This window comes from Procambarus clarkii, chromosome 43 (assembly GCF_040958095.1).
Source record: "Procambarus clarkii isolate CNS0578487 chromosome 43, FALCON_Pclarkii_2.0, whole genome shotgun sequence".
NCBI lineage: Eukaryota > Metazoa > Arthropoda > Malacostraca > Decapoda > Cambaridae > Procambarus > Procambarus clarkii.
Window position 1 is genome coordinate 38,126,447 of NC_091192.1, and position 26,621 is coordinate 38,153,067.

The 26,621-nt window shown below is 46.5% G+C and overlaps 2 protein-coding genes across 3 annotated transcripts in view; one reads left to right on the plus strand and one right to left on the minus strand.

Annotated features, from left to right (window-relative positions):
* The first annotated feature begins 697 nt into the window (after positions 1 to 697).
* Positions 698 to 26,621, plus strand: part of LOC123755620 (uncharacterized) — a 147,147-nt gene continuing 121,223 nt past the window's right edge. Inside the window, exons 1-2 of one of the 2 annotated variants that reach the window (XM_069300305.1) lie at positions 715 to 2,748; positions 22,483 to 22,519. The gene's annotated coding sequence lies outside the window, so the exon portion shown is untranslated. Of the gene's footprint in view, positions 2,749 to 22,482; positions 22,520 to 26,621 lie in introns of both variants that reach the window. The other variant, XM_069300304.1, reaches the window with a different exon arrangement.
* On the minus strand, positions 3,282 to 5,315 carry LOC138349965 (uncharacterized). Its single transcript, XM_069299970.1, has one exon. It carries the CDS (start codon positions 5,313 to 5,315, stop codon positions 3,282 to 3,284), a length of 2,034 nt encoding a protein of 677 aa, XP_069156071.1.

Sequence of the window (26,621 nt, forward strand, 5' to 3'; positions counted from 1 at the left end):
GGAAATTCTTTGTGTACGCGCGCGTGCGTGTGTGTATGTGTGTGTAAATAATACACACACACACACACACACACACACACACACACACACACACACACACACACACACACACACACACACACACACACACACACACACACCACACACACACACACCACACACACATATATATACAGCACATCCACTCCCTACGAACTGTGAACATCTGCTTTAAACTAAGCTGAATCTCCCAATTAATCTGCTAGACTGGAAATAAAACAAAATTCTCGTATGATTAAACACTAACGGAGTAACTGCTGTATTTTTTCCCGTCTGCGTGGATTATATCGGCATTGGTTGCGTTGAGCATGAATACAAAGATATGGAACAAATAATGTTTTTGTCTGGTGTGAGTGTGGAGAAAGTGGAGTGTGGCAGGCGCGGTGTTACCATCTACGAGAGTTGAACGATCTCTCGTCATTGTTCCAACTTTAATACCTTACGTAAGTTCCACCCTTCGCTTATTACTATTTTTGGGGGGGTAGGTGATTCCTTTCCCTCATTAATGAAAAGTTCGGCTTTGTTCTTTTTTTTTAATTTGTGGCGGAGTAGAACTAGTAAATAATTATCTCATAGTGGATACTTTTTTTTTTAATCTCTGTGTATCGCAGCCTTTGGCAACTGTGTGAGAGCCGGCCGGCGAAGAGTTCGGAGCGGCAGTTCAAGCGACCTGAAGTCAGTGTCGATGCGGACACCGGGGAGTGTGGTCGCGCGCCTTCTCTCTCCCTCCCTCTCTCTCTCTCTCTCTCTCCCTCGCCAACACTTCCCTCCGTCCCGCTCTGTCTCACTCTCGTCACTAAGTCCACAAAAATTCCCCAAATTCGTTGAAATATTGTGAGCGTTCGATGCATATCGCTGTTTCATTAGCCGCAACACGAATTTTGTGTCCGATCTCGGTATCGGCCGAAGGGTTTCGACAGAATTAAGTCCTGCCTCGCGGTTTTTGGACTTAGTCTACGAGCAAGTTGAGGAAATTTCCACCCGGTTTCAAGTCCATAGAACCGGTACTACTATACACCGGTTCAACCTGAAGCACAGAAGCAAAGTCTCTCACCCCAGGACCCACAGAATGTCCGACTCCGAGCTACAAAACTTGATTCAAGAAGCAGCCAGCGGTTTAAAGCTATTATTTGGACTTTGTTCGCAAATGGATGTTAAGTGTTCGAAGTGGTGAAGTTCGCTGTTGTGAGAACAAGTGTCATTTTTTTTTTAACAGGAATAATCATAAACTGCGAGAAAACTTGGAAAGTGCCAGCGGATTATATCAGATTATCCAGAGTTTTGTTCCGACTAACATAAGCGCTCCCTTGCAAAAAAAATTCTAAGTCCCCAAAAAAAAAGATACTTTGGAAACTCGTGCGGTATTTTAGTACATTGGGACCATTGGAGTACAACTGAGCGTAGTAGAAAGAGTGTGCACAGCACGCACCGGTGTGGTTGAGTACACGGACTCTGCCACCTTTGTAATTCTCCCCCGCGCCTAAGTCCACAAAGATGTCTGTCGTCAGCTTGCTTCACCAAGATGCTGTTGAGAGACAGCAGCAGCAGCAGCAGCAGCAGCTGGCCCTCTCTCAGCAGGGCCGGATCACAAGATGCCACGCCAACAGGCAGCTGTGTGTACATCCTAAGGGTGCCACCAACAGCTGGGGGGGCCGGCTGTTGGTGGTGGCACTCTGTCTCCACCACAGTGATGGTGAGCACCCTGACCTCCACCACCACCACACAGTCACCCACAAGCTGAGAGAGCCAGGTGGTGGGGACTACCTCCACCACACCAAGATGGCAGGCATCTCAAGGTGATCACAAGTTATCATAAATGATAGACGGTCACCCGATCAAGACGAGGAGTAACAGGTTTGAAGTTGACAGTTTGAGTTCGGGTTGAAGAGTTGAAAGAAATCCACCACCACCACCACCACCACCACTACCACCAGCTGTTGGCTGCCACGTTGCACAGATGGCTCAGTGCCAGGTGTAACAGCTGCTCAGCTGAGTGAGAAAAAAATGACGGTAGACGGAATTACCCCAAGTTGATGGCAGAGTTGGACTCTGGAAAGACAGAAATATTATTTAGAAAGTTCCTCCCGTCTCTGGCTTTACAGCTATGTCCATATGGATCTTCCATACATACAACATCACACATAGGTGAATTGGTCAAGTTATGTACCTCTCAGGCTGTTCAAAGTAGTGAGGACTGAGAAACATATTCTTGAAGAATGTCAACCTTTGACTCAGAAGAGGGATTGAACTATGTCCAAGCAGCAGCATGAGGCTATGTAACCAAAAAATGCACACCTATACGTGCCGGTTCATCGACGTCGTTACTTATGCGGCATAAGTACCCGCGTCGCCTAGGCTCTTAGTCCTGCTGATTACAGCTGCTGTTCTCCATCCTTAACAGCCACTACAGCTGTTCTTCATAACATCGTCTACAGCTGTTCTCCCTCCTACAAACGGTACCGGCTGTTCTTCTTCCTCCTGCAGCAGCAGCAGCAGCAGCTACAGCTGTTGTTACCTGCAGCCGTCACACACTCCTCTGCTTCCTGATGATGAAGTCTGTGGGCAGATGCAGGTGACAGGAGAGTGAAGGGTTACGAGTGGTGTTGCAAACACTGGCCGGGCGGGCACCATGCATCACCACCACCACCACTACCACCACCACCTCTCTTCCCAACCCCCACCCACTACCACCTTCAAGTTATATAGCAGGTAAGAATCGCATGTGTGCATGCTTTAATGCTTTCCTTAAAGTTGAATGTGTCTTACAAACGTAAGATTTCGTTATTCGTTGCATTTCGTCTGTGGTTGCTGTTTTTTTTTTTGTCGTGTAATTTTTTTTCGCTAATGGCTTATTGCTGGGTGTTTGGGTGTGGCCGACTTGCGCCGTTTTTGGTAAGCTAGTTGAGCCCTGCTGGCTGGAGTTTTGGCAACATTTCATTATCAGTGACTCACGTTGGTTGAAGACCAGTGATCCGCAAGCCCCCGACGCACCACATAAGGGCGGCACACCCACCTAGGCTGTGCCACACCTTGAGGCAGAAAAGGTGTGGTTATAGCCTAGGTGGCTATACCACAAACCTTGCCCCACTGTGGCTGCGTCTTGGGACCAGGCGGGGGTCACTTACGATGTACAATTTCACTTCAACAATTTGTGTATTTTTTGTATAATAATCTAAATGCAAAATTTGAAGCTTCGAGGTTTAGCTCTTCGAAATCTGGATAAATAAGTGACCGATGCGGTATTAGTAATCATGAGAACTTCGCTTAGAACTTGATTTTGGAAATTGGATGAGAGCTACCAACCTGATACGGGCCAGGAACTTTGACAAAGAGCAGGGAACTGTGGAACAAAGGCCAGTGAAACTGGCTGAGGGTCCGGAACCGTGGCTGAGGACCGAGAACCGTGGCTGAGGGCCGGGGACCGTGGCTGAGGGCCGAGAACCGTGGCTGAGGGCCGGGGACCGTGGCTGAGGGTCCGGAACCGTGGCAGAGGGCCGGGGACCGTGGCTGAGGGCCGGGGACCGTGGCTGAGAGCCGGGGACCGTGGCTGAGGGCCGGGGACCGTGGCTGAGGGCCGGGGACCGTGGCTGAGGGCCGGGGACCGTGGCTGAGGGCCGGGGACCGTGGCTGAGAGCCGGGGACCGTGGCTGAGAGCCGGGGACCGTGGCTGAGGGTCCGGAACCGTGGCAGAGGGCCGGGGACCGTGGCTGAGGGCCGGGGACCGTGGCTGAGAGCCGGGGACCGTGGCTGAGGGCCGGGGACCGTGGCTGAGAGCCGGGGACCGTGGCTGAGGGCCGGGGACCGTGGCTGAGGGCCGGGGACCGTGGCTGAGGGCCGGGGACCGTGCCTGAGAGCCGGGGACCGTGGCTGAGAGCCGGGGACCGTGGCTGAGGGCCGGGGACCGTGGCTGAGGGCCGGGGACCGTGGCTGAGGGCCGGGGACCGTGGCTGAGAGCCGGGGACCGTGGCTGAGAGCCGGGGACCGTGGCAGAGGGCCAGGGACCGTGGCAGAGGGCCGGGGACCGTGGCAGAGGGCCGGGGACCGTGGCAGAGGGCCGGGGACCGTGGCAGAGGGCCGGGGACCGTGGCAGAGGGCCGGGGACCGTGGCAGAGGGCCGGGGACCGTGGCTGAGGGCCGGGGACCGTGGCTGAGGGCCGGGGACCGTGGCAGAGGACCGGGGACCGTGGCAGAGGGCAGGGGACCGTGGCAGAGGGCCGGGGACCGTGGCTGAGGGCCGGGGACCGTGGCAGAGGGCCGGGGACCGTGGCTGAGGGCCGGGGACCGTGGCTGAGGGCCGGGGACCGTGGCAGAGGGCCGGGGACCGTGGCAGAGGGCCGGGGACCGTGTCTGAGGGCCGGGGACCGTGTCTGAGGGCCGGGGACCGTGGCTGAGGGCCGGGGACCGTGGCAGAGGGCCGGGGACCGTGGATGAGGGCCGGGGACCGTGGCTGAGGGCCGGGGACCGTGGCTGAGGGCCGGGGACCGTGGCAGAGGGCCGGGGACCGTGGCTGAGGGCCGGGGACCGTGGCTGAGGGCCGGGGACCGTGGCTGAGGGCCGGGGACCGTGGCTGAGGGCCGGGGACCGTGGCAGAGGGCCGGGGACCGTGGCAGAGGGCCGGGGACCGTGGCAGAGGGCCGGGGACCGTGGCAGAGGGCCGGGGACCGTGGCTGACGGCCGGGGACCGTGGCAGAGGGCCGGGGACCGTGGCTGACGGCCGGGGACCGTGGCAGAGGGCCGGGGACCGTGGCAGAGGGCCGGGGACCGTGGCTGACGGCCGGGGACCGTGGCTGAGGGCCGGGGACCATGGCAGAGAACCGTGGCTGAGGGCCGGGGACCATGGCAGAGAACCGTGGATGAGGGCCGGGGACCGTGGCTGAGGGCCGGGGACCGTGGCTGAGGGCCGGGAACCGTGGCTGAGGGCCGGGAACCGTGGCTGAGGGCCGGGACCATGGCAGAGAACCGTGGATGAGGGCCGGGGACCGTGGCTGAGGGCCGGGGACCGTGGCTGAGGGCCGGGGACCGTGGCTGAGGGCCGGGAACCGTGACTGAGGGCCGGGGACCGTGGCTGAGGGCCGGGGACCGTGGCTGAGGGCCGGGGACCGTGGCTGAGGGCCGGGGACCATGGCAGAGAACCGTGGCTGAGGGCCGGGGACCGTGGCTGAGGGCCGGGGACCGTGGCTGAGGGCCGGGAACCGTGGCTGAGGGCCGGGAACCGTGGCTGAGGGCCGGGGACCGTGGCTGAGGGCCGAGGACCGTGGCTGAGGGCCGGGGACCATGGCAGAGAACCGTGGATGAGGGCCGGGGACCGTGGCTGAGGGCCGGGGACCATGGCAGAGAGCCGGGGACCGTGGCAGAGAGCCGGGGACCGTGGCTGAGGGCCGGGAACCGTGGCTGAGGGTCGGGAACCGTGGCTGAGGGCCGGGAACCGTGGCTGAGGGCCGGGAACCGTGGCAGAGGGCCGGGGACCGTGGCTGAGGGCCGGGAACCGTGGCTGAGGGCCGGGAATCGTGGCTGAGGGCCGGGAACCGTGGCAGAGGGCCGGGAACCGTGGCAGAGGGCCGGGAACCGTGGCTGAGGGCCGGGAACCGTGGCAGAGGGCCGGGGACCGTGACTGAGGGCACGGAACTGTGGTTCAGAGCGCCAGGAACTGTGGCTAAGAGGCAGGAACTGGCTGAAAGCCAGAAACTATGGCTGTGTGTTGGAAACTATGGCTGAACGTCGGATACCGTAGTTTAAGGTGGAATTGGGTTCGGGAGATTGTAACAGGAGCCTAAGGCTAAAAAAATTTGTAGTCAGGGATTATGGAGCCATAATGGGACAGGGACTGTGGCGTTGTGTTGTGGGTTACAGCAGCGAACTGTGTAATTCAAAGCCTGTAGGTATGTGATGAGGCCGGAAATTCTGGCTTGAAAGCCTTAATTACGAGTTATAGTTTTAAAGTGGCTTAAGGGTGCCTCACATGGCCTGCCAGAAAGATTGGGCTTTCGGAGACATCGTTCGAATTGGTGTTCCAGGAGCTGGTGTTTCTGAATACCGTGTTCGAGCTGGGGCTTCCACAGTTCGAAATTATGCTCCCAGAGTTTGAATTGAGGCTCGAATTAGTGAGTTCAGAGTTCGGGGCTGGTGGGCTTGGAGCAGACAATCGTGCCTGGTTACAACAGGCACAAAGAGCAAGTAGCCAAAGCTCAACCCGCGCAAGCACAACAACCAGGTGAATACAACAGCAGCTGTCATTGTATGAGAGCTTAAAAACCGCTTTTATGAGGGTTTTCCAAGCTGATGTCCCAATTTGGGGCTTTTGGAGACCAAATTGGAGAGAAGTTTTGGAGACCAATTTGGAGACCAGTTTTGCCACCGCCAGTTTCCATTTATCTCGAGGTTATCTTGAGATGATTTCGGGGGCTTAGCGTCCCCGCGGCCCGGTTCTCAACAAGGTCTTTTTTTTTTATATACACATCCCCCAGGAAGCAGCCCGTAGCAGCTGTATTAACTCCCAGGTACCTATTTACTGCTAGGTGAACAGCCGCATCAGGGTGAAAGAAACTGTGCCCATTTGTTTCCGCCTCTGCCGGGGATCGAGCCTGGAACCTTAGGAACTACGAATCCCGACCGCTGTCCACTCAGCCGTCAAGCCCCCATAGACTATTCGATTTTTGGAAAGGGGTTGCCAAAAGCAACCTGTCTGCGCACCTAACGCGTCGCAATATTTTCCTGATTCGACCAATCCGTTCAAAATGCGACGTGTTAATAAAAATTAAAGCGCCGGAATACTAACGTTTCTTGTGCTTCGGCCTTAAGGGTGTGTTGCTGATTAGGTAAAACAGTCTATTTTTTTACGGAGTGGTAAAGGGAGAGAGAACGGACTGACCAAGTGACGGTTTCAAGGAGACTTGGGAGACTTTCCGAAAAAAATAATTGCATCTTAATTCTAACAAAATGTGTTAGAATGTTAGGAATACTGTAGGCTAGCCTATAGGTGTAGGCTAATGAATTGACAATATATTGGGAGATAGGACTATTAAGTAATGGAAGAGTAATTGATGGTAAGGCTAGAAAGTGGGACGGAGAAGACAAGGTAAGGCTACGAAGAGAAGAAAGAAAAATGGAAGGTAAGGCTAAAAAGAGAAGGAAAAAGAATGAAAAGTAAGGCTAAGGCTAGGAAGGGAAGAGAGAGAGAAGAATGGAAGGTAAGGCTTGAAAAGGAAGAAAGGAAGGAGGGGAAAAAAAGGTAAGGCTAGAAAGGGAAGAACAAATATTAGAAGGTAAGAGAAACAAAGAGTTAAACTTGCACAGACTGTGTGTGTGTGGATATTCATGACTAATGTATTACTTGGTTGATACCTGCTTGATGGGGTTCTGGGAGTTGTTCTACTCCCCAAGCCCGGCCCGAGGCCAGGCTTGACTTGTGAGAGTTTGGTCCACCAGGCTGTTGCTTGGAGCGGCCCGGAGGCCCACATATACCTGGTTGATGGGGTTCTGGGAGTTGTTCTACTCCCCAAGCCCGGCCCGAGGCCAGGCTTGACTTGTGAGAGTTTGGTCCACCAGGCTGTTGCTTGGAGCGGCCCGCAGGCCCACATATACCGGGTTGATGGGGTTCTGGGAGTTCTTCTACTCCCCAAGCCCGGCCCGAGGCCAGGCTTGACTTGTGAGAGTTTGGTCCACCAGGCTGTTGCTTGGAGCGGGCCGCAGCCCCACATACCCACCACAGCCCCGTTGGTCCGGCACTCCTTGGAGGAAACAATCTAGTTTCCTCTTGAAAATGTCCACGGTTGTTCCTGCAATATTTCTTATGCTTGCTGGGAGGGCGTTGAACAACCGTGGACCTCTGATGTTCATACAGTGTTCTCTGATTGTGCCCATGGCACCTCTGCTCTTCACTGGTTCTATCCTGCATTCATTTTCTTCCATGTCGTTCACTCCAATACGTTGTTTTAACGTTATTAAAAGGTCAATTCCCCCAGCCCAGTAACAACTACGTCATTGGCACCTTACATAAAAAACATTCCCCCTAACATTTGGCCTAGTTCTACCAAAACGGAGGGGATAGTGCTCTGTGGTCAACAAACACACACACATGCTCTCTAATAGAACACGGAATGCTCTTGGGTGGTTTTGTCTCCTTCGGACAGACGCGGCTTCACAAGCCACACTCTTAATTTAATGGCTGCTTATCTATAAGCATAATAGCTGTTTATTCCTTAATGATGGAAGGGTTAATTAAGGCTAATGGAGAGTTTGCCGGAAACGCTGCGCGTACTAGTGGCTTTAGGTATTGTATGTACTACCTCTGTCTTTAAATCCAACAGAATGTTTGTACTGTAACTCTGCAACTATGTATGTACTGTTCCTAAATAAATTATTATTATTATTATTATTATTATTATTATTATTATTATTATTATTATTATTATTATTATTATTATTATTTTTATTTTTATTATAGTTACTACCTGTGGGCTGAGCCAGCGGGTAGATGGTATTCACAGAAACCTCAACATTGGCATCTGAGAGCGGCAGTTACCTTTTCTTTTTTATTTAGGCCTATATGACAATAGACATAAAAAAGGGAGCCTACGCCTCCCTAGGCAGGAAACGGAAGGGCAGGAACCTGAGCATTAAAACAACAGGCATCTGGGAAGCTGGGACCCAGGAGTTAGAGTTCGACCCTTCTAACGTATTTAGGCGAGTGTGAATGCACGCGCACGCGCGCGCGCACACACACATAATTACCTGTTGATTGACAATTGAGAGGCGGGACCAAAGAGCCAGAGCTTAACCCCCGCAAGCACAAATAGGTGAGTACACACACATTGGAAGACAGAGGAGTAAAAGCGGAGACATGATCACTACCTACAAAATTGTCAAAGGAATTCACAGGGTTGAAAAGGATAAACTGTTTAACGCGGGTGGGACACGAACAAGGGGACACAGGTGGAAACTTAGTACCCAAATGAGCCACAGAGACGTTAGAAAGAACTTTCTCAGTGTCAGAGTAGTTAACAGATGGAATGCACTAGGAAGTGATGTGGTGGAGGTTGACTCCATACACAGTTTCAAATGTATATGATAAGAGCCCAGTAGGCTCAGGAACCTGTACACCAGTTGATTGACAGTTGAGAGGCAAGACCAGAGACCCAGAGCTCAACCCCCGCAAGCACAACTAGGTGAGAATAACTAGGTGAGTACACTCACACACACTACCTAAAAAAAAAAACACAAGGAAACTGGAAAAGATTCAGAAGTTGCGACGAGGCTCGTCCGAGAATTGTGAGGTATGGGGTTCGAAGAGCGACTGAAGGAACTGATCTTGACGCTGGAAAAATGGCGGGAGCGGGTAGATATGATAGAGACTTATAATAAAATACTTCGGGGGATTGACAGAGTGAAAATAGACGCAGTGTTCACACCGAATATCAACAGAATAACGGGGTGAGAATACCCTCATCCCTTTGTGTGTATTTTACCTCAATAAACTTATTTCAATTCAATCAACAGAACAAGGGGGAACATGGGTAGAAGCTTGATATTTAGTCATGGAGATACTAGAAAACTTTCATCTAGTGTAAGAGTAGTGGGAAAATGGAATGAACTAAAGGAGCAAGTTGTGTAAGCTGATTGTACTCAAAATATTAAAAGTAGATATGATAGAGAAATAGGACAGGAGTCTTTGCTTTAAAGAACCGGCGGCAAGAGAGGCGGGTCCAAGAGCAAATGCTCGATCCTCGAGGCACAAATAGGTGAGTCCACACACAGGTCCTTGCGGCCAAACGGACAGCGCTTTGAAGTCGTAGTCTAAAGAGCCTGGGTTCGATTCCCGGCCGAGGCAGAAACACATGGGCAGAATGATACAAGGTATATTCGTATATTCGACATACGAGGTTTGAGAAATGTGCCAGATGCACCTATATTCCAGGCGTATTCTGGCCACTATAACATCACATTTGGCGAGTTCTTGCTATAAGTTCCATATACAGTACACACACACACACACACACACACACACACACACACACACACACACACACACACACTTTCCCCCCACCCCCCCGGGGGTGGGGGGAAAGGTCCTAGAATGGATAAGGAACTACCTAACAGGAAGGAGCCAAAGAGTTACGGTAAGGGGCGAGAAGTCGGACTGGCGAACAGTAACAAGTGGAGTACCACAAGGATCGGTGCTGGGACCAATTCTATTTCTTGTGTATGTTAACGACATGTTTACAGGCGTAGAGTCCTACATGTCGATGTTTGCGGATGATGCAAAGTTGATGAGAAGAGTTGTGACAGATGAGGATTGCAGGATCCTCCAAGAGGACCTGAACAGATTGCAGAGATGGTCAGAGAAATGGCTACTAGAATTCAACACGAGCAAATGTAAAGTTATGGAAATGGGACTAGGAGATAGGAGACCAAAGGGACAGTACACAATGAAGGGGAACAGCCTACCTGTAACGACGCGTGAAAGAGACCTGGGGGTGGACGTAACACCTAATCTATCTCCTGAGGCACATATTAATAGGATAACGACAGCAGCGTACTCTACACTGGCAAAAGTTAGAACATCATTCAGAAACCTAAGTAAGGAGGCATTTAGGGCGCTTTACACTGCCTACGTAAGGCCAGTCTTAGAGTATGCCGCCTCATCATGGAGTCCCCATCTGAAGAAGCATATAATGAAACTGGAAAAGGTTCAGAGGTTTGCAACGAGACTCGTCCCAGAGCTACGAGGGATGGGGTATGAAGAGCGCCTGAGGGAACTGTGCCTTACGACACTAGAAAGAAGAAGGGAGAGGGGGGACATGATAGGAACGTATAAGATACTCAGAGGAATTGACAGAGTGGACATAGACGAAATGTTCACACGGAATAGTAACAGAACGAGAGGACATGGATGGAAGCTTGAAACTCAGATGAGTCACAGAGATGTAAGGAAGTTTTCTTTTAGCGTGAGAGTAGTGGGGAAATGGAATGCACTTCAGGAACAGGTTGTGGAAGCAAATACTATTCATAATTTTAAAACCAGGTATGATAGGGAAATGGGACAGGAGTCATTGCTGTAAACAACCGATGCTCGAAAGGCGGGATCCAAGAGTCAATGCTCGATCCTGCAAGCACATATAGGTGAGTACATATAGGTGAGTACACACACACACACACACACACACACACACACACACACACACACATACACACACACACACAGTAATGAAATTATGCGAAGGGAGCAGAAGGCTGAATACAATATATCATCTGGGAGGTAAAATCCTACAAGAGTCAAATAGAGAGAAAGATCAGGGGGTCGATATCACACCGAACCTGTCCCCAGAGGCCCACATCAAAAGGATATCATCAGCGGCATATGCTAGACTGGCCAATATATGAACTGCCTTTAGAAACTTGTGTAAGGAATCGTTCAGGACCCTGTATACCACTTATGTCAGACCAATCCTGGAGTATGCAGCTCCAGCCTGGAGTCCATACCTAGTTAAATTAAACACAAGACGAAATTAGAGAAGATTCAGAGGTATGCCACCAGACTGGTCCCCAAAATGAGAGGAATGAGTTACGAGAAAAGGCTAAAGGAGCTGAACCTCACAACCCTGGAAAACAGAAGAGTAAGGGGAGACATGATAACCACCTACAAAATTCTCAGGGGAATTGACAGGGTGGACAAAGACAAACTCTTTAGCGCGGGTGGAGCACGAACAAGGGGACACAGGTGGAAACTTAGTACCTAGATGAGCCACAGAGACGTTAGAAAGAATTTTTTCAGTGTCAGGGTAGTTAACAAATGGAATGCATTAGGCAGTGATGTGGTGGAGGCTGACTCCATACACAGTTTATAATGTAGATATGATAGAGCCCAATAGGCTCAGGAATCTGTACACCAGTTGATTGACAGTTGAGAGGCGGGACCAAAGAGCCAGAGCTCAACCCCCGCAAACACAACTAGGTGAGTACACACACACACACACACACACACATACATATATATATATATATATATATATATATATATATATATATATATATATATATATATATATATATATATATGTCGTACCTAGTAGCCAGAATGCACTTCTCAGCCTACTATGCAAGGCCTGATTTGCCTAATAAGCCAAGTTTTCCTGAATTAAAATATTTTCTCAATTTTTTTTCTTATGAAATGATAAAGCTACCCATTTCATTATGTATGAGGTCAATTTTTTTTTATTTTAGTTAAAATTAACGTAGATATATGACCGAACCTAACCAACCCTACCTAACCTAACCTAACCTATCTTTATAGGTTAGGTTAGGTTAGGTAGCCGAAAAAGTTAGGTTAGGTTAGGTAGGTTAGGTAGTCGAAAAATAAATAATTCATGAAAACTTGGCTTATTAGGCAAATCGAGCCTTGCATAGTAGGCTGAAAAGTGCGTTCTGGCTACTAGGTACGACATATATATATATATATATATATATATATATATATATATATATATATATATATATATATATATATATATATATATATATATATATATATATATATATAATATGTATATATATATATATAATATGTATATATATATATATATATATATATATATATATATGTATATATATATGTATATATATATATATATATATATATATATATATATATATATATATATATATATATATATATATATATATATATATATATTGCGTAAATCACGAAAATTAACACGTGTTGAAAAATGTGAGTGTCAGACCATTGAGGAAGAAATGGGTTTAACACGGATGGAACGAAACAAATTTCCTTTAGTACTTTCGTATGTTAATACATCTTCAGAAGGAAGACCTCCGTGGTCTGACACTGTCATATATATATATATATATATATATATATATATATATATATATATATATATATATATATATATATATATATATATATAGTCCAATAAATCATAAAGTGTTCCAGTACTCATATAGTAGTTACACAGTTCAGCATACCTTAGCCCAGGAGGGCGAAAGTCAGTCAATATGGGACATTCTACAATATAATGTTCAAGAGATTGCATGTTTTCTCTTTCACAAAGTTGACACATTGTGAACTCGACATTTGGGTTTTGAGAAAGCTGCCAGATACGTCTATATCCCAGGATTATTCTGGCCACTATAACATCACATTGCCGGGTTCTTGTTCTATTAGTCCCATATGTGAATGTCTCCTCACAATATCAATCATAATATTTAATGCTACAACTTTCAGGTCAAAAATTCAGTGACTGAGAGGAGTAGATGGGAAGACTAGGATAGTAACTAGACCTGAATAGAAGACAAGTAGCCTAGAGTTGTAGCTAAAACTACGGAGAGTGGTAGATAGATAGTCTAAGATGGTGGCTAGAACTGGGAAGAGTAGATTGGTAGCTTAGAGTTGAAGCCGTGACTGTGTAGAGGGGTAGATGGGTATCACAGGAAGGTAGCCGTGACTGTGTAGAGGGGTAGATGGGTATCATAGGGCTACGTAGGGTAATGTGCGAGATATTAATGGTCGACTTCCTTTCTTCATTTTGACAACTCTATCTTCATCCCTTTTTTTTCACTGCCAACACCCCTCCATGCCTTTTTTTTTTCTCCATGTTTTTCTTCCCTTGGCCTCCCTTTTCCTCCCGCAGTCTGCCTTTTCCTTCCATTATATGGGTTTTCCTGCCACAATGTGCCTCTCCTCCATGGTCTGTCTTTTCCTCTCAATTCTTGCCTTTTCTTCTCTCATCCTTCACCGACATCATACCCAACCCCCCTTCTTTTTTATTCATCCGTCCCCTCTAGCAGTTGATTCTACTCCTACAACATTGCTTCTTGCGCTCTCTCTCTCTCTCTCTCTCTCTCTCTCTCTCTCTCTCTCTCTCTCTCTCTCTCTCTCTCTCTCTCTCTCTCTCTCTCTCTCTCTCTCTCTCTCTCTCTCTCCCTTTCGCTCTCTTTCCCTTTCGCTCTCTTTCCCTTTCACTCTCTCTCTCTCCCTTTCGCTCTCTCTTTCCCTCGCGCTCTGTTTCTCTCTCTCTCTCTCTCTCTCTCTCTCTCTCTCTCTCTCTCTCTCTCTCTCTCTCTCTCTCTCTCTCTCTCTCTTTTCTCTACCTTTCCCTCTCCCTGTCTCTGTTTCCCTCTCTCTCTTTCTCACTCTTTCCCTCTTTCTTTCTCTTTCTCTCATGCATTTTATTGGTCATATTAGTTGCCTCTCCCTTTCCTGTCATGTCTCTCCCTCCGTTCTTGTCTCCTCTCCTTCTAACTCTCCGTCCCATATGTGACCCTCTTCTCTTCCCTTATTTAATCTCCTCCCTCTTCCTCTCGCTTGCCAGTGTTTTATCACCTCCCTTCCGCATTCCCCTTTCCCTGTCATCCATTATTGGTGTTTTCTTTATCCCACTCCCTCTTCCGCCCCCCACCCTTTCCTCTTACCCCCCCTCTTGTTTGTCGATTTTATTTCTCCCTACCTCCTCCCCTACTTTGTTTTATTACTGTTTACCTTTTTGTTATGCTCTTCTTTAGCAGTTTAGTCTCCTTCAATCCCCCGTTTCTTCGTTATTATTTCCTGTTCACTACTTCACATTCCGCCTTTCATATTTGGCCTTGTCCTCATTAGTTTTCTATTCTTTATTCTCGCCTATTTTATTCATGTTTCATTCCCTGTTCTCTGCTATGGTTCTTCCGTCTTCTCTTCTCCTCATTATTCATTTGCAGCTTGTGTGTCGTATCTGCTTTCATTCATTTGTAGTAGGTTTCCTAACAAATCCACAAGGGCCGTGACGAGGATTCGAACCTGCGTCCGAGAGCATCCCAGACGCTGCCTTAAGCGACTGAGCTACGACATGGCTTTGTTCATTTGATGCATCACGCTATTGTGATTTCTGTGTGAGTGTAGGTTTCCTAATTTCATCTTCATGCCTGGCCTTGGACTAGGCTTGTCTGGTGATGATTTGATCGGTAGGGCTGTTGCGGGCAGCGGAGAACCAACAGGTCATTTTTTTGAGTCTTCAGCGCATTCCATTTGCTCAGATAATCAGTTTCCTGTCTTGATTGACTGACTGACTGGCATAGTCTTTTTTTTTATTCTGTTGTCTGTTATCATTTGTTTGCTGTCTACATGTCTGTTTATATGCCTTCTGTCTGCTTGCCAGTATCTGCTTGATTTATGTCTACTTGCGAGCCTGCTGCTTTGTCTACCTGCCCTCTAGTAGTTGTATCTACCTGCCCTCCATGTCTGATAGCCAGTAAGCTCTCATCGCTTGTCTGCATTACTCTGCTACCCTTCTTCCTGTCTGTCTGTCTGTCTGTCTCCTCACAGTCGGGCCCCGACTCGCCTTTCCACGAACTGGCCGAAACAACCTGCAATTTGGCTTCCCGGCGGCCCCCCCCTCCCCCCCCCCCCCAAAAAAAATAACCCGACTTGTCTGGCCGTCAACCGGCCGACAAGATCAGTCCTGCGTCAATGACGACGCGCGCTCCGCACACCCGGTAATTTTGGTCATTGAACCGTAGTGGTACGGTCTCCTGTTACAGCAACCCAACCTCTTGGCTAATAGCTTTGCGATTTTTACGCTATCGTAGCCAACGTTACAAATGCAGCCTGTTGAAAAAAAAATTAACGGCTCGCCTTACCTGGCGGTTACCTCGCGGTGGTTCCGAGGATCAATTTTCCCCCGCGGCCCTGACTCTGACCAGGTCTCTTGGTTGGTGGTCTGGTCAAACTTGGTTGTTAGATGCAGCCTTCTCAGCCTGGTTGGTTGGTCAGGAATCCGGAAGGTGTTTATTAAGTTCTGACTAGAACACTGTGTGAGGTTGGCTAGTTGAAGCCTCTCATGTTTAAGGGGAGAGTGTTGAAAAGTCTTGGGCCCTTAATGGTGATAGTTCTTTCTTAGCGTACCTATTGCACCGGTGCTTTTCAACAGGGCTATTTTGCACATCATGCTATGCCTCCTGGTCTCGTGCAGTCATTTCCGTGGGCAAATTAGGAGCCAGACCCTCTAATCTTTCAAAGTGTAAATTATCATTTATCTCTCTCGCTACGCTCTAAGAGAACACAGATTTAAAAAAAATTAAGCGGTTCCAATAATTTGTTTTATTGAGTGGATTTTCGCAGTAAATTACCTTTACACATTTTGCATGTCACCAATTTCTCCAGCTTTGAATAGGGCTGTTAGTGAGCAGCAATATTCCAGCCTAGAGAGCACTGTGTTGCAAACTATCATCATTGGTAGAGCCTTCTAGTTTTCTTGCATTTGTGACAAGTTACTTTTGTTGTGTTCTTTAAAGTAAGGTCTTGCAGCATGTTAACTCAAAAATCTTTCAAATTGCATTTTCGTCCTATAGTGTGATTTGAGTGCGTTTAATATGTGGTTTCCGCTTTGATATTTTCGTTTTTTTTCCATAGCGCAGGAGCTGGAACTTATCGTCATTAAACATGTTATTTTATGTGGCTCAGTGAACAATCTGATTTTCATCAGTTTGTGGAGTTTTGCCGAGTCCTCTATATTGTTTATTCTCATATAAATCCTATAGTGTTGTCTGCAAAGAATATGTTTTCTGTGCATCAAACTCCTAAGTCAGGTGGGTTGGTTGGGTTCGTGCATTTGTGGTGAGGCTAAATGGTTGGATTTTTTTGTTTATCAAGTGGCATGTCAAGAGAAATATTACGGTGGAGACTTGTTTTGTGTGGGTGGGTGTGTGTGTGTTTGTCAGCCTGGTTGATCAGTCCAGCAGCCAGGAGGCCTGGTCGATGACCGGGCCGCGGGGACGCTAAGCCCCGGAAGCACCTCAAGGTAAGGTGGGTGTACTTGCCTATTCTGTCATTCGTGAGGATTAAATTCCGGTTCCTTGGCTCCGAACCAACATCTGTAGTAGTGACTCCTATATCTCTCTCTGCTTGTTATTAGTGACTAGTGATTACAGGAAGAATGTTTCTTCGTGTGTTCCAGTTACTAAAACAAAAATAATTAGTCTCAAGCCTATCTTAAAATTCATTTGTATTTGGTTAGTCCATTCATCGGCCATTCTATAAGTGACAAAATTCTTACTATTATCTTCTCTGTTTCTAAAATGTATACAGACTGATGTTTCAAAAATTGATCCATCTTAGTGGTATTTTTTTGTAATCTGATTTGTGGATATATTTATCTTGGAGTTTTCTTATAGGTCTAGCCTATATTAATTAAGGTAGCCTATTGGCACCTTACCACAGTTGCATAGCCTATTTCAGTTTAGGTCATACAAATGCAGTAATTCTTATTTATAAATTTCTGCATCCTGGGCTTTAGCGTTTGTGATTTTGTAATAAGAATCTTTTAAGCATTTGCTAAGCTTAATTTGTAGAGATGTAGTTAGAACGTCTTGGGCTAGTTATTTATATATTTTTTTTATTGTGAACATTATTTTTTTGGATTACATGCAAACGTATCCATATAGTCAAGCTCTAGGCTAACTAGTCTATTCTCAGGTCCTTTCATTCATTTATCAGTTAGGTATAGAGATTGGTAACGGTAATGGGGACAGTACTGAGCCTTACGGTACCCCCCACTAGCCTAGTGACTTATTTCATTTTTGGCAATTTTCCGCTTATTGTTGCTCACATTTTGCTTTCAGGGAAGAAATCTCCTCTTTATTTCAGTATTAAGCCTTTGATGCCTAATACGTTTTGTTTAGTTTCCGAAGTATTTTACCGCTGGCTAGGCTTCTATGTGGAGCGTAATTTTGTTTTTAATTAAAATCCTGAAAATGGAATTGGTTTATGTATGTGCATTTCTGTCTTGGATAATATCAGTAATCTGATCTGAAGCTTGATTTGTTATTTGGCATGCTATTTATCCAGGCGCGCTACCATTTTATATTGGATACTCCCAAAATTTAGCCCATCACATATTTTAATTAGACAAATCTAAATATATCATTTAATTGATCATCCTTATCACTGTTATTTTTATATATTTTCTTTCTCATCATTTATCATCTTGGTGTAAGATAATAGAGAACACATCAGAGTAGATGACTAAATTCTTTAGTCATCTACGCAGAATCTTTAAAAATACTGTACAGTGATATTTCGTTTACTTCTGCACGTTTGCTTATTAATCAAATGTATGAGCAGCTGTTTCTCATTGTTGTTGTTGAGGATTAAGCCACCCCCTCAAGAGGTGGCACGGGCAAGAATATATATACCCCGTATGGAGTGAAGGTGATGTTTGGTCGTGTAACATCTTGAAGTGTCTCTGGGCCTCTGTTTTTCTCATAGCTATTTATCCTATACAAATTCCAACTTGCGTTTTAAATACTATCTTTGGAGTTTGGATGGTGTCGGCAATTTTGTAACCTCCAACGGGGCCTTCCAGGTCGTCTGCTCAGGTTAATGGGGAGAGAGAGAGAGAGAGAGAGAGAGAGAGAGAGAGAGAGAGAGAGAGAGAGAGAGAGAGAGAGAGCGCGCGAGCGCGTATTGTGTTCCATTTCCTAAACTAGAGCAGTGTTTTTCAATTTTTTTATTATTTGTTTTTACAGCGACACACGGCATGAACTGTATTTTATTTGGCGACCCAGTACGCTTATGTATATTAAATCATACACAAACTGTGAATTATGTTTATTTACTACTGACACATGATAAGTTCATATTTATGGATGGAATCTATACAATTAAATTACTTATTTCTATGTTTAGGCAGAGTGTAGAAAATAAAACTTTTGTGTAAAATTCCAGCAAAAAAAACGCAGTAAGCAATATTTTTTTTAAGTTTTCATTTAAAGATGGATGTATTTGGTCATAAGTAGTTGATTCCACCTTGGAATGCAGAAAGACAATGCTACACGCATATCTGGTGCAGAGTGGAGCTGGTTTCTGTCTTTAGTTTTTAATTGTTAATGTGGAAAATCCTGGTTCTCACAAATAAGTGGTAGTAAAAAGTATTAGTATCGAGATAGCCATTTTACTTAAAAATTAAAAGCCATTTTACTTAAAAATTAAAAGCCATTTTACTTAAAAATGAAAAGCCATTTTACTTAAAAATGAAAAGCCATTTTACTTAAAAATGAAAATTCTCCTTTAACTCTAATCCAAAAAGATGATAAATTTAATTACTCAAAATCATTTGTTCAGTTTAAAGGATCTTCTGAGACGCAACAATCTGGCACCAGTCACCTGGCAACCAGCGTGCCATACACTCTCCTGAATTGTAATGATGAGTAATGAGTGAGAATGAGAGTGTCGCTCTCACTTGCTTATTTTTAGTGGCATTTTTGTGTTTGTCGAGACCCCATTTGATTTATCTTGCGACCCACAAATAGGTCGGGACCTGCAATTTTGAAAATCATTCGATTGTAACCTGGAGGAAATAGGTTCTGTCCACACCACAACTCCTCCCCATTTTGATTCTTATTGAGAACTATAACAGAGATTATAAAACTAACCCATTTTATTTTTTTTTATAGTGCCGATTACTATAGACTGTGGTAACAGAACAAAATACTCAGCAATTACTATATCTTGGTCAAAAATAATTTTATTGTCAAAACGCTTATTTCATTCTTGTTAAGAACAATTGAAGTGCCAATTACTGACGCAAACCGCCCGAATTGCTTCTTGTCTATAAGAATTTGTGCAATGCCAGCTATTCAGTAAATATGTAAATGCCATCAATTGACTTGATAGCTAGGCCTGGGAGTTAATTAAATTGGCCAGCAAAGCTTAAGGTGAATGAAGAAGCTGAATACCAAGCACAGAGCCGACAATAACATAACGTGTTGTTTAATACCATCTCCGCCCGCCGTGCCTTGGAATATTTAATGCCGAATTTTGAATTCAGGGCCAAATGTTGGCTTTACATACTGAGTGTGGAATAAGACAACGGCACAGCGCCTTATAGTGACATTAAATACAGTTGTGTGAGGTAACATAAAGAATTGAATTAAAATATATATTGAAAGTAATTAAATATCCAAGACAGCAATACAATGGGAATTTTAACTCCATTCAATAGCTTAACACCAAGAATATATATATATACATATATACCGAAATAAGAATTAAATGGCCAACACCCCCAAGCCATAGAGAGAGGAATTTTTGAAGGTGTAGCCTGTGGTTGGGATCAAACGTGGTCCAGCCTGGTGTGTTATTGCGTTATAAATTTTGACCTTTACCGCCCGAGCACGATTTTGTGGCGGAGGCGAGCGCGCGGGAAGTTTGGCTCTTAGGGATCCCGGGGCGCAAGGTTCAGTTTAGGATGTTTCGTCGGCGCTGGATTTTCGGCAGTCGGCCTTGGTTCTGCAGATTCTAAAGTTGCTGGGCGATATGGCGTTTGGTGACCGTTTTGGAGTGGGTGGGTTTGGCTTCGTTGTCTGTGTCTTCTGTGCGGCTCCTCTGTCTTGGGTGCCTGTGCGGCTCCTCTCTCTTGGGAGCATCTTAGGTGTATACCTATCTGTACCTTTATCTCTTGTAAAGTTTCGCGTGTTCTGTTGTCCGTCCGAATGTTTAACTGTCTTCATCTGTCCGTATCTTGAATCATCCATCTGTGATCCATCCTTATGTAACGGGCCAGCCGTCTGTCCACTTCCATTGACGTAGTAGTGAAGTGGGGGTTGTGGTTGGTAAATCTTGGTATGTGTGTGTATGTGCTGGTTTACGGGCTCACCATAGCCCGTGCTACATGAACATTTCGTTCTGAATAACTAAATCTAAAACAACAAGAACAAATGTGCTGGTACCCCTCGACCAGGTTCTCAACATGGGTAGCCAAGGGGGGGGGGGGGCAGAACCCTCCTATACACCTTCGGCTGGTACTCTTGACAGCTGGCATTTCACAAAAATGATTCACGATTTATGAATATACATGTAAATGTATCTTATCCGCCCTTGCTTGGCTCTATATACGATGTTGCAAACGGGGCCGGCGCCCCCCTCCTCCTTGCCTATTATATTTTATTGCATTTTGCAGCCAGGATTAATTAGCGAGGCAAAGTTGCAAAGAATTAGCGTGTTTGGCGAATATTAAATTTGGCGATGTAGGAAGGAAAGTATATATATAGTTTTTGATTGTGGCCGGATGAGAATTTCCCGGCCCCGGCTATAATTAAATGCTGGCGTTTGGTGGTCGCTGCAATATATATTTTAACGAAGCCGGCGCTCGGGCACGGCTTATAGCCCCCACCACGGGTTTTTTTTTCTCTCTCTTCTTTTTGCACCAGGGTCAAATTGGGGGCGACAGCAGAAATGTTTGATGTTTTTTCATAATATATAAGCAGTCTTCGCATTTGCGATTCCTTAATCAAATTACACGCACACGCGCATGCTCACGCACAGACACGCGCGCGCACACACACACACACACACACACACACACACACACACACACACACACACACACACACACACACACACACACACACACCATGGGGGGGGGTCGTGGTCCTAATGGCCCGGGTTCCATTCCCGGCGGAGGTGGAAACAAATGGGCAGTCTCTTTTACCCTGATGCATCTGTTCCACCTAGCAGTAAATAGATACTTGGGAGTTAGACAGCTACTTCCTGCGGGCTGTGCGTGTTAGAAATATATGTACAGGTATAGTAGATATAACAGAGGACGAATTGATTGGTTAGAAAGGCGGTGACCGAGAGCTAATAGCTCCATTCTGCAGACACAAGTAGTAAATATATACTCATCGCGGCTGAGTGGACACCTCTTGGTGGGTTCGTATCCCGGTAGAGGCGGAAACAAATGAGCCCAATTTCTTTCACCCTGATGCACTTGTTCCACCTAGCAGTAAATAGGTACCTAGGCGTTAAAGACAGTTGCTTCCTGGGGGAATGTTCGTGTGTTCGAAATATATGCCCAAATTATATTTGTTTACAAGTTAAACTAGTTGTTATCTGTTGAACTGTTGTATTTGTCGCAAGTTAAACCTTTAGTCTATTGTCTGTTTTAGTACTGTTGTTTTCTTGTTGTGGCAAACAGTGTTATATAAAAGAAAGATATTTGCTTGCAACGTGTCTGTGCTTGGGAGCGTGAGGTTTATCACAGAGGAGTCCAGCTGACCGCTTTTGTTTGTTGGGGGAGAGAGACAGCGAACTCTTCCCTGTTCAACCCAAGTTCAAAATTATGGCTAGGATGGGGGCCAGGACCCTAGTGTTCAACAGATGGTCAATACTGTAACCTTGGTTTAGGGGCTGAAGTTCATTCTTGAAATAGTGTTACAGGGTTGGGAGAGTGAGTGTGTGTGTGTGTCTGTTTGTGTGTGTGTCTGTTTGTGTGTGTGTCTGTTTGTGTGTGTGTCTGTTTGTGTGTGTGTCTGTTTGTGTGTATCTGTTTGTGTGTGTGTGTGTGTATTCACCTATTTGTGCTTGCGGGGGTTGAGCTCTGCTCTTTCGGCCCGCCTCTCAACTGTCAGTCAATCAACTGTTACTAACTACTAACTAATTTTTTTTCTCCACAACAGCCACCCAGGAAGCAGCCCGTAGCAGTCTAACTCCCAGGTACCTATTTACTGCTAGGTAACAGGCGCATCAGGGTTAAGGAAACTGCCCATCAGTTTCCGCCGGCTGCGGGGATCGAACCCTGGTCCCTAGGTCCACGAGTTTAGAGCGCTGTCCAATAGGCTACCCAGCCCCCGGTGTGTGTGTGTGTGTGTGTGTGTGTGTGTGTGTGTGTGTGTGTGTGTACTCACCTAGTGGTGCTTGTAGGAATACAGCTTTGGCTCTTTGGTCCTGACTCTCAACTGGTGTACAGATTCTGGAGCCAATTAAGCTGTTATCATATTTACATTTGAAACTGTATGAAATCAGCCTCCACCACATCACTGCCTAATGCATTCCATTTCTTAACTACTCTAACACTGAAAACAATTATTTCTAATGTCTCTGTGGCTTATTTGGGGTGCCACTCATTTCCACCTGTGTCCCCTTGTTCATGTTGTACCCGTGCTAAACAGTTTGTCCTTATCCACCCTGTCAGTTCTCCCTGAGAATTATATAGGTGGTTATCATGTCTGCCCCCTACTCCTCTGTCTTCCAGGGACGTGAGATTTAGCGCCTGTCTTCCAGGGACGTGAGATTTAGCGCCTGCTCATCTGCTCATCTGTTCTGTGAGCAGATGCACACACGGAACACCTGCTCAATATTCAGCAGATGTTCAGCATTGTGGCTCGTGAAGGTCAGATGGAGCTTTCTGTTTAGCAGATGTTCGCTGAACATTCAGGAATTGCGGGATTCGATAAACTGGAAACATGTATACGACTTTCTAACGCAGGCGATGAGTCACAATAACGTGGCTAAAGTATGTTGACCAGTCCACACACTAGAAGGTGAAGGGACGACGACGTTTCGGTCCGTCCTGGACCATTCTCAAGTCGATTGTGAATCATTCGACTTGAGAATGGTCCAGGACAGACCAAAACGTCGTCGTCCCTTCACCTTCTAGTGTGTGGTCTGGTCAACGACTTTCTAATATTTACAGAAAGAACGTTTTAAAATACAGTGTAAATTAAGTTGAACAGTCGGCAAGTAAATTTTTCCTTCATTTGATCAACTGTAGCAATAAAGTGACCTGCTGTGTTAAAAATTAATTAATAATCACACACAGAGATCACACTAACGTGATGCATCAAATGAACAAATCCACAAGGGCCGTGACGAGGATTCGAACCTGCGTCCGGGAGCATCCCAGACACTGCCTTAATCGACTGAGCTACGACAGGGTAAAAGGGTTGAAACCGAAGTTCTACTGATCCAGTAAGTTCAGTAGAACTTCGGTTTCAACCCTTTTGCCCTGTCGTAGCTCAGTCGATTAAGGCAGTGTCTGGGATGCTCCCGGACGCAGGTTCGAATCCTCGTCACGGCCCTTGTGGATTTGTTCATTTTATTAATAATAATTATAATTATTATTATAATTATTATTAATTGTATTTCGTAGACCTTTGACTGCTTTAAGGCTAAGAAAAGGGGGGGGGGAGATGACTTTTCCTTTAACCTTAAATATTAAGTCGGGTGAATAATATCTTACATTACTTTGATACAAGAAAATAATCTGTCATATTAATATTTGGCAAAATATTCTTAATTTAAATGTTGTTTTCCCTGAAAAGCGAGTTTTTTGTTTTGTTTTAATTAGTCTACAAACACTGTCAAAGTAATTATATATCCTGAGGCTAGTGTTGAATTAGTTCCTCAATCTTAATTTACAACTTCAAAACTTGCTCAGAAAAGAAGTTAAATATAGTTTTACGTTGGTGTCATGACTTGGAGTGAGAGGCTATGTAACGGGCGAGGTGTGTAGAGAGAGAGAGAAGGTGAAGGGGAGAAAGCGAAGTAGAAAGAATAAGACTAGAAACAGAGACTGAAGATATGCTCTCAGTTATCCTTTACTGACCAATGGTGTGTACTCAGCTATTTGTGCTTGCGGGTGTTGAGTTTTGGCTGTGTGTGTTTACTCACCTATTTGTACTCACCTATTTGTGCTTGCGGGGGTTGAGCTCTGGCTCTTTGGTCCCGCCTCTCAACCGTCAATCAACAGGTGTACAGATTCCTGAGCCTACTGGGCTCTATCATATCTACATTTATAACTGTGTATGGAGTCAGCCTCCACCACATCACTGCCTAATGCATTCCATCCGTTTACTACTCTGACACTGTGTGTGTGTGTGTGTGTGTGTGTGTGTGTGTGTGTGTGTGTGTGTGTGTGTGTGTGTGTGTGTGTGCGCGTGCGTGCGTGCGTGCGTGTGCGTGCAGGTTGGGGGCTGTGAGGGGGTGGAGGTGAAGCATTTATCACAACCAGTCATTATAATCCATCTCCTCTCTCCTCCTCCTCCTCCTCCTCCTCCTTTCTCTCCTTCCCTCCATTACTTCCTCCTACTCCTCTCCTTCCCCCCTTCCCTTTCTGCTGTTCCTTCTCCCCTCCCTCCCTCCCATCTCCCTCAGGACGATGTCTAAGGTCCGCGCCACTCGGAGGGGTAATGGTCTGGTATTGATCGATCCTGACCTGGTTATTGACCACCCTGTTATCTCTGATAATGTAGTGTGCTCACCTGCCTCGCCTTCCCCCCTCACCCCCCCCCCCCCTGTGCTCGTCATGCTCCCTCCCTCCCTCATTTCCATCACAAATGAAACATCATCACACGTCCCCTCCCTCCCTCCCCCCCCTCCATCCTTCTACCGGTACACTTCCCCCGCTACTCCTACACTCACCTCACTTTAAGTTCCCCATTTGTTGTTGTTTCAGATTTAGCTACTCAGAACGAAGTGTCCATGTAGCACGGGCTATGGTGAGCCCGTAAAGTTCCCCCATTGTTAACACTCCTTTACATACACCCACGCTTCCCTTATGCTCACACTCCCTTCTCTCTCCACCCCCCCCCCCCTCCACCCCCATGGAAGGGGGACACAGGGAGGTAGGGAGGGAAGGAATTATCAAGGGAAAGCGCCAAGCCATTACGACTATAGCACTGGGAAAGGGGGTCAAGATAAGGATTTAAGGGATGGGACGGGGAAAAGGAATGGTGCCCATCCACTTGGACGGTCGGGGATTGAACGCCGACCTGCATGAAGCGAGACCGTCGCTCTACCGTCCAGCCCAACCAATCAACTATATGAACTAGAGGAGACCAGTGTACAACAGTCCTGCCTTCCCAGGAACTCCCGTCCCTCTGTGGATTGCGTGCTGGCATGGAAAGTCTGAAGGATAGGAGACAGACTAAGATGGATACATCTCCTTGGGATTGGCCAATCTGGTACTGATAAGCCGCGAGCCTCGCTCCTCCACCTCTCACTTTAACCCTTCCTATCTCGGAGTTGCGCAGTAGTTTGAAGACTTAACCCTAAATTAATGGTTAATGAGGGTTACAATCAACAAAAGGGAGAGTTAGTAATGAATGAAAACGCTCAGGAAAATAAGAAAGAACATGAAAGAGAGGAAGCAAATATGGAATGAAGAACAACGTAAAAGGTGGCGAATAGAGTAGGAGAGAGAGAGAGAGAGAGAGAGAGAGAGAGAGAGAGAGAGAGAGAGAGAGAGAGAGAGAGAGAGAGAGATATGGGGAGGGAGTTGGTTGGGGGGATGGTGATGTAGGGTATTCAGTCGAAGCAAGTTACATAAGCAGGCGAGGGGCGTCTGTGTGACGGGCTGCACAACAGAGCAGAGGAGCTGAGGTAGTGAGGCATGAGGGAAGGAGGAGGGTTGTGGGAGGGAGGAAGGTTGTGGGAGGGAGCATAGTTGTGGGAGGGAGGGAGAGCGAGGGAGGGAGGAACATCTAACAAATTAACCCCTAAGACTCCACCTGTTCCCCCCACGATGGTTAAATCCCTTTCCACATCTCATCCTACCTTTCCTCACAGCCACGTTGACCGTATATTGATACACCTAACCTAACGAGACACGGGGAGGGGGAGGGGGTTAGTTAAACCATTAACGACTACTTGGTAACGCTTCACTTGCTAAACCCAGCAAAGGTTTAATTTCTAATGCAGATTGGATGAATTATCGTGAAGGTTATGCACGCGAGCTGTATAGGTACACACAGGCTTTATTATATGTTTACAATAATTATATACATTACAATACATGTAAGTATATATATTACAATAA

Coding starts and splice junctions, on each gene's coding strand:
- LOC138349965 (XM_069299970.1), bottom strand. CDS start 5,315: ATGGTCCCCGGCCCTCAGCCACGGTCCTCGGCCCTCAGCCACGGTCCC.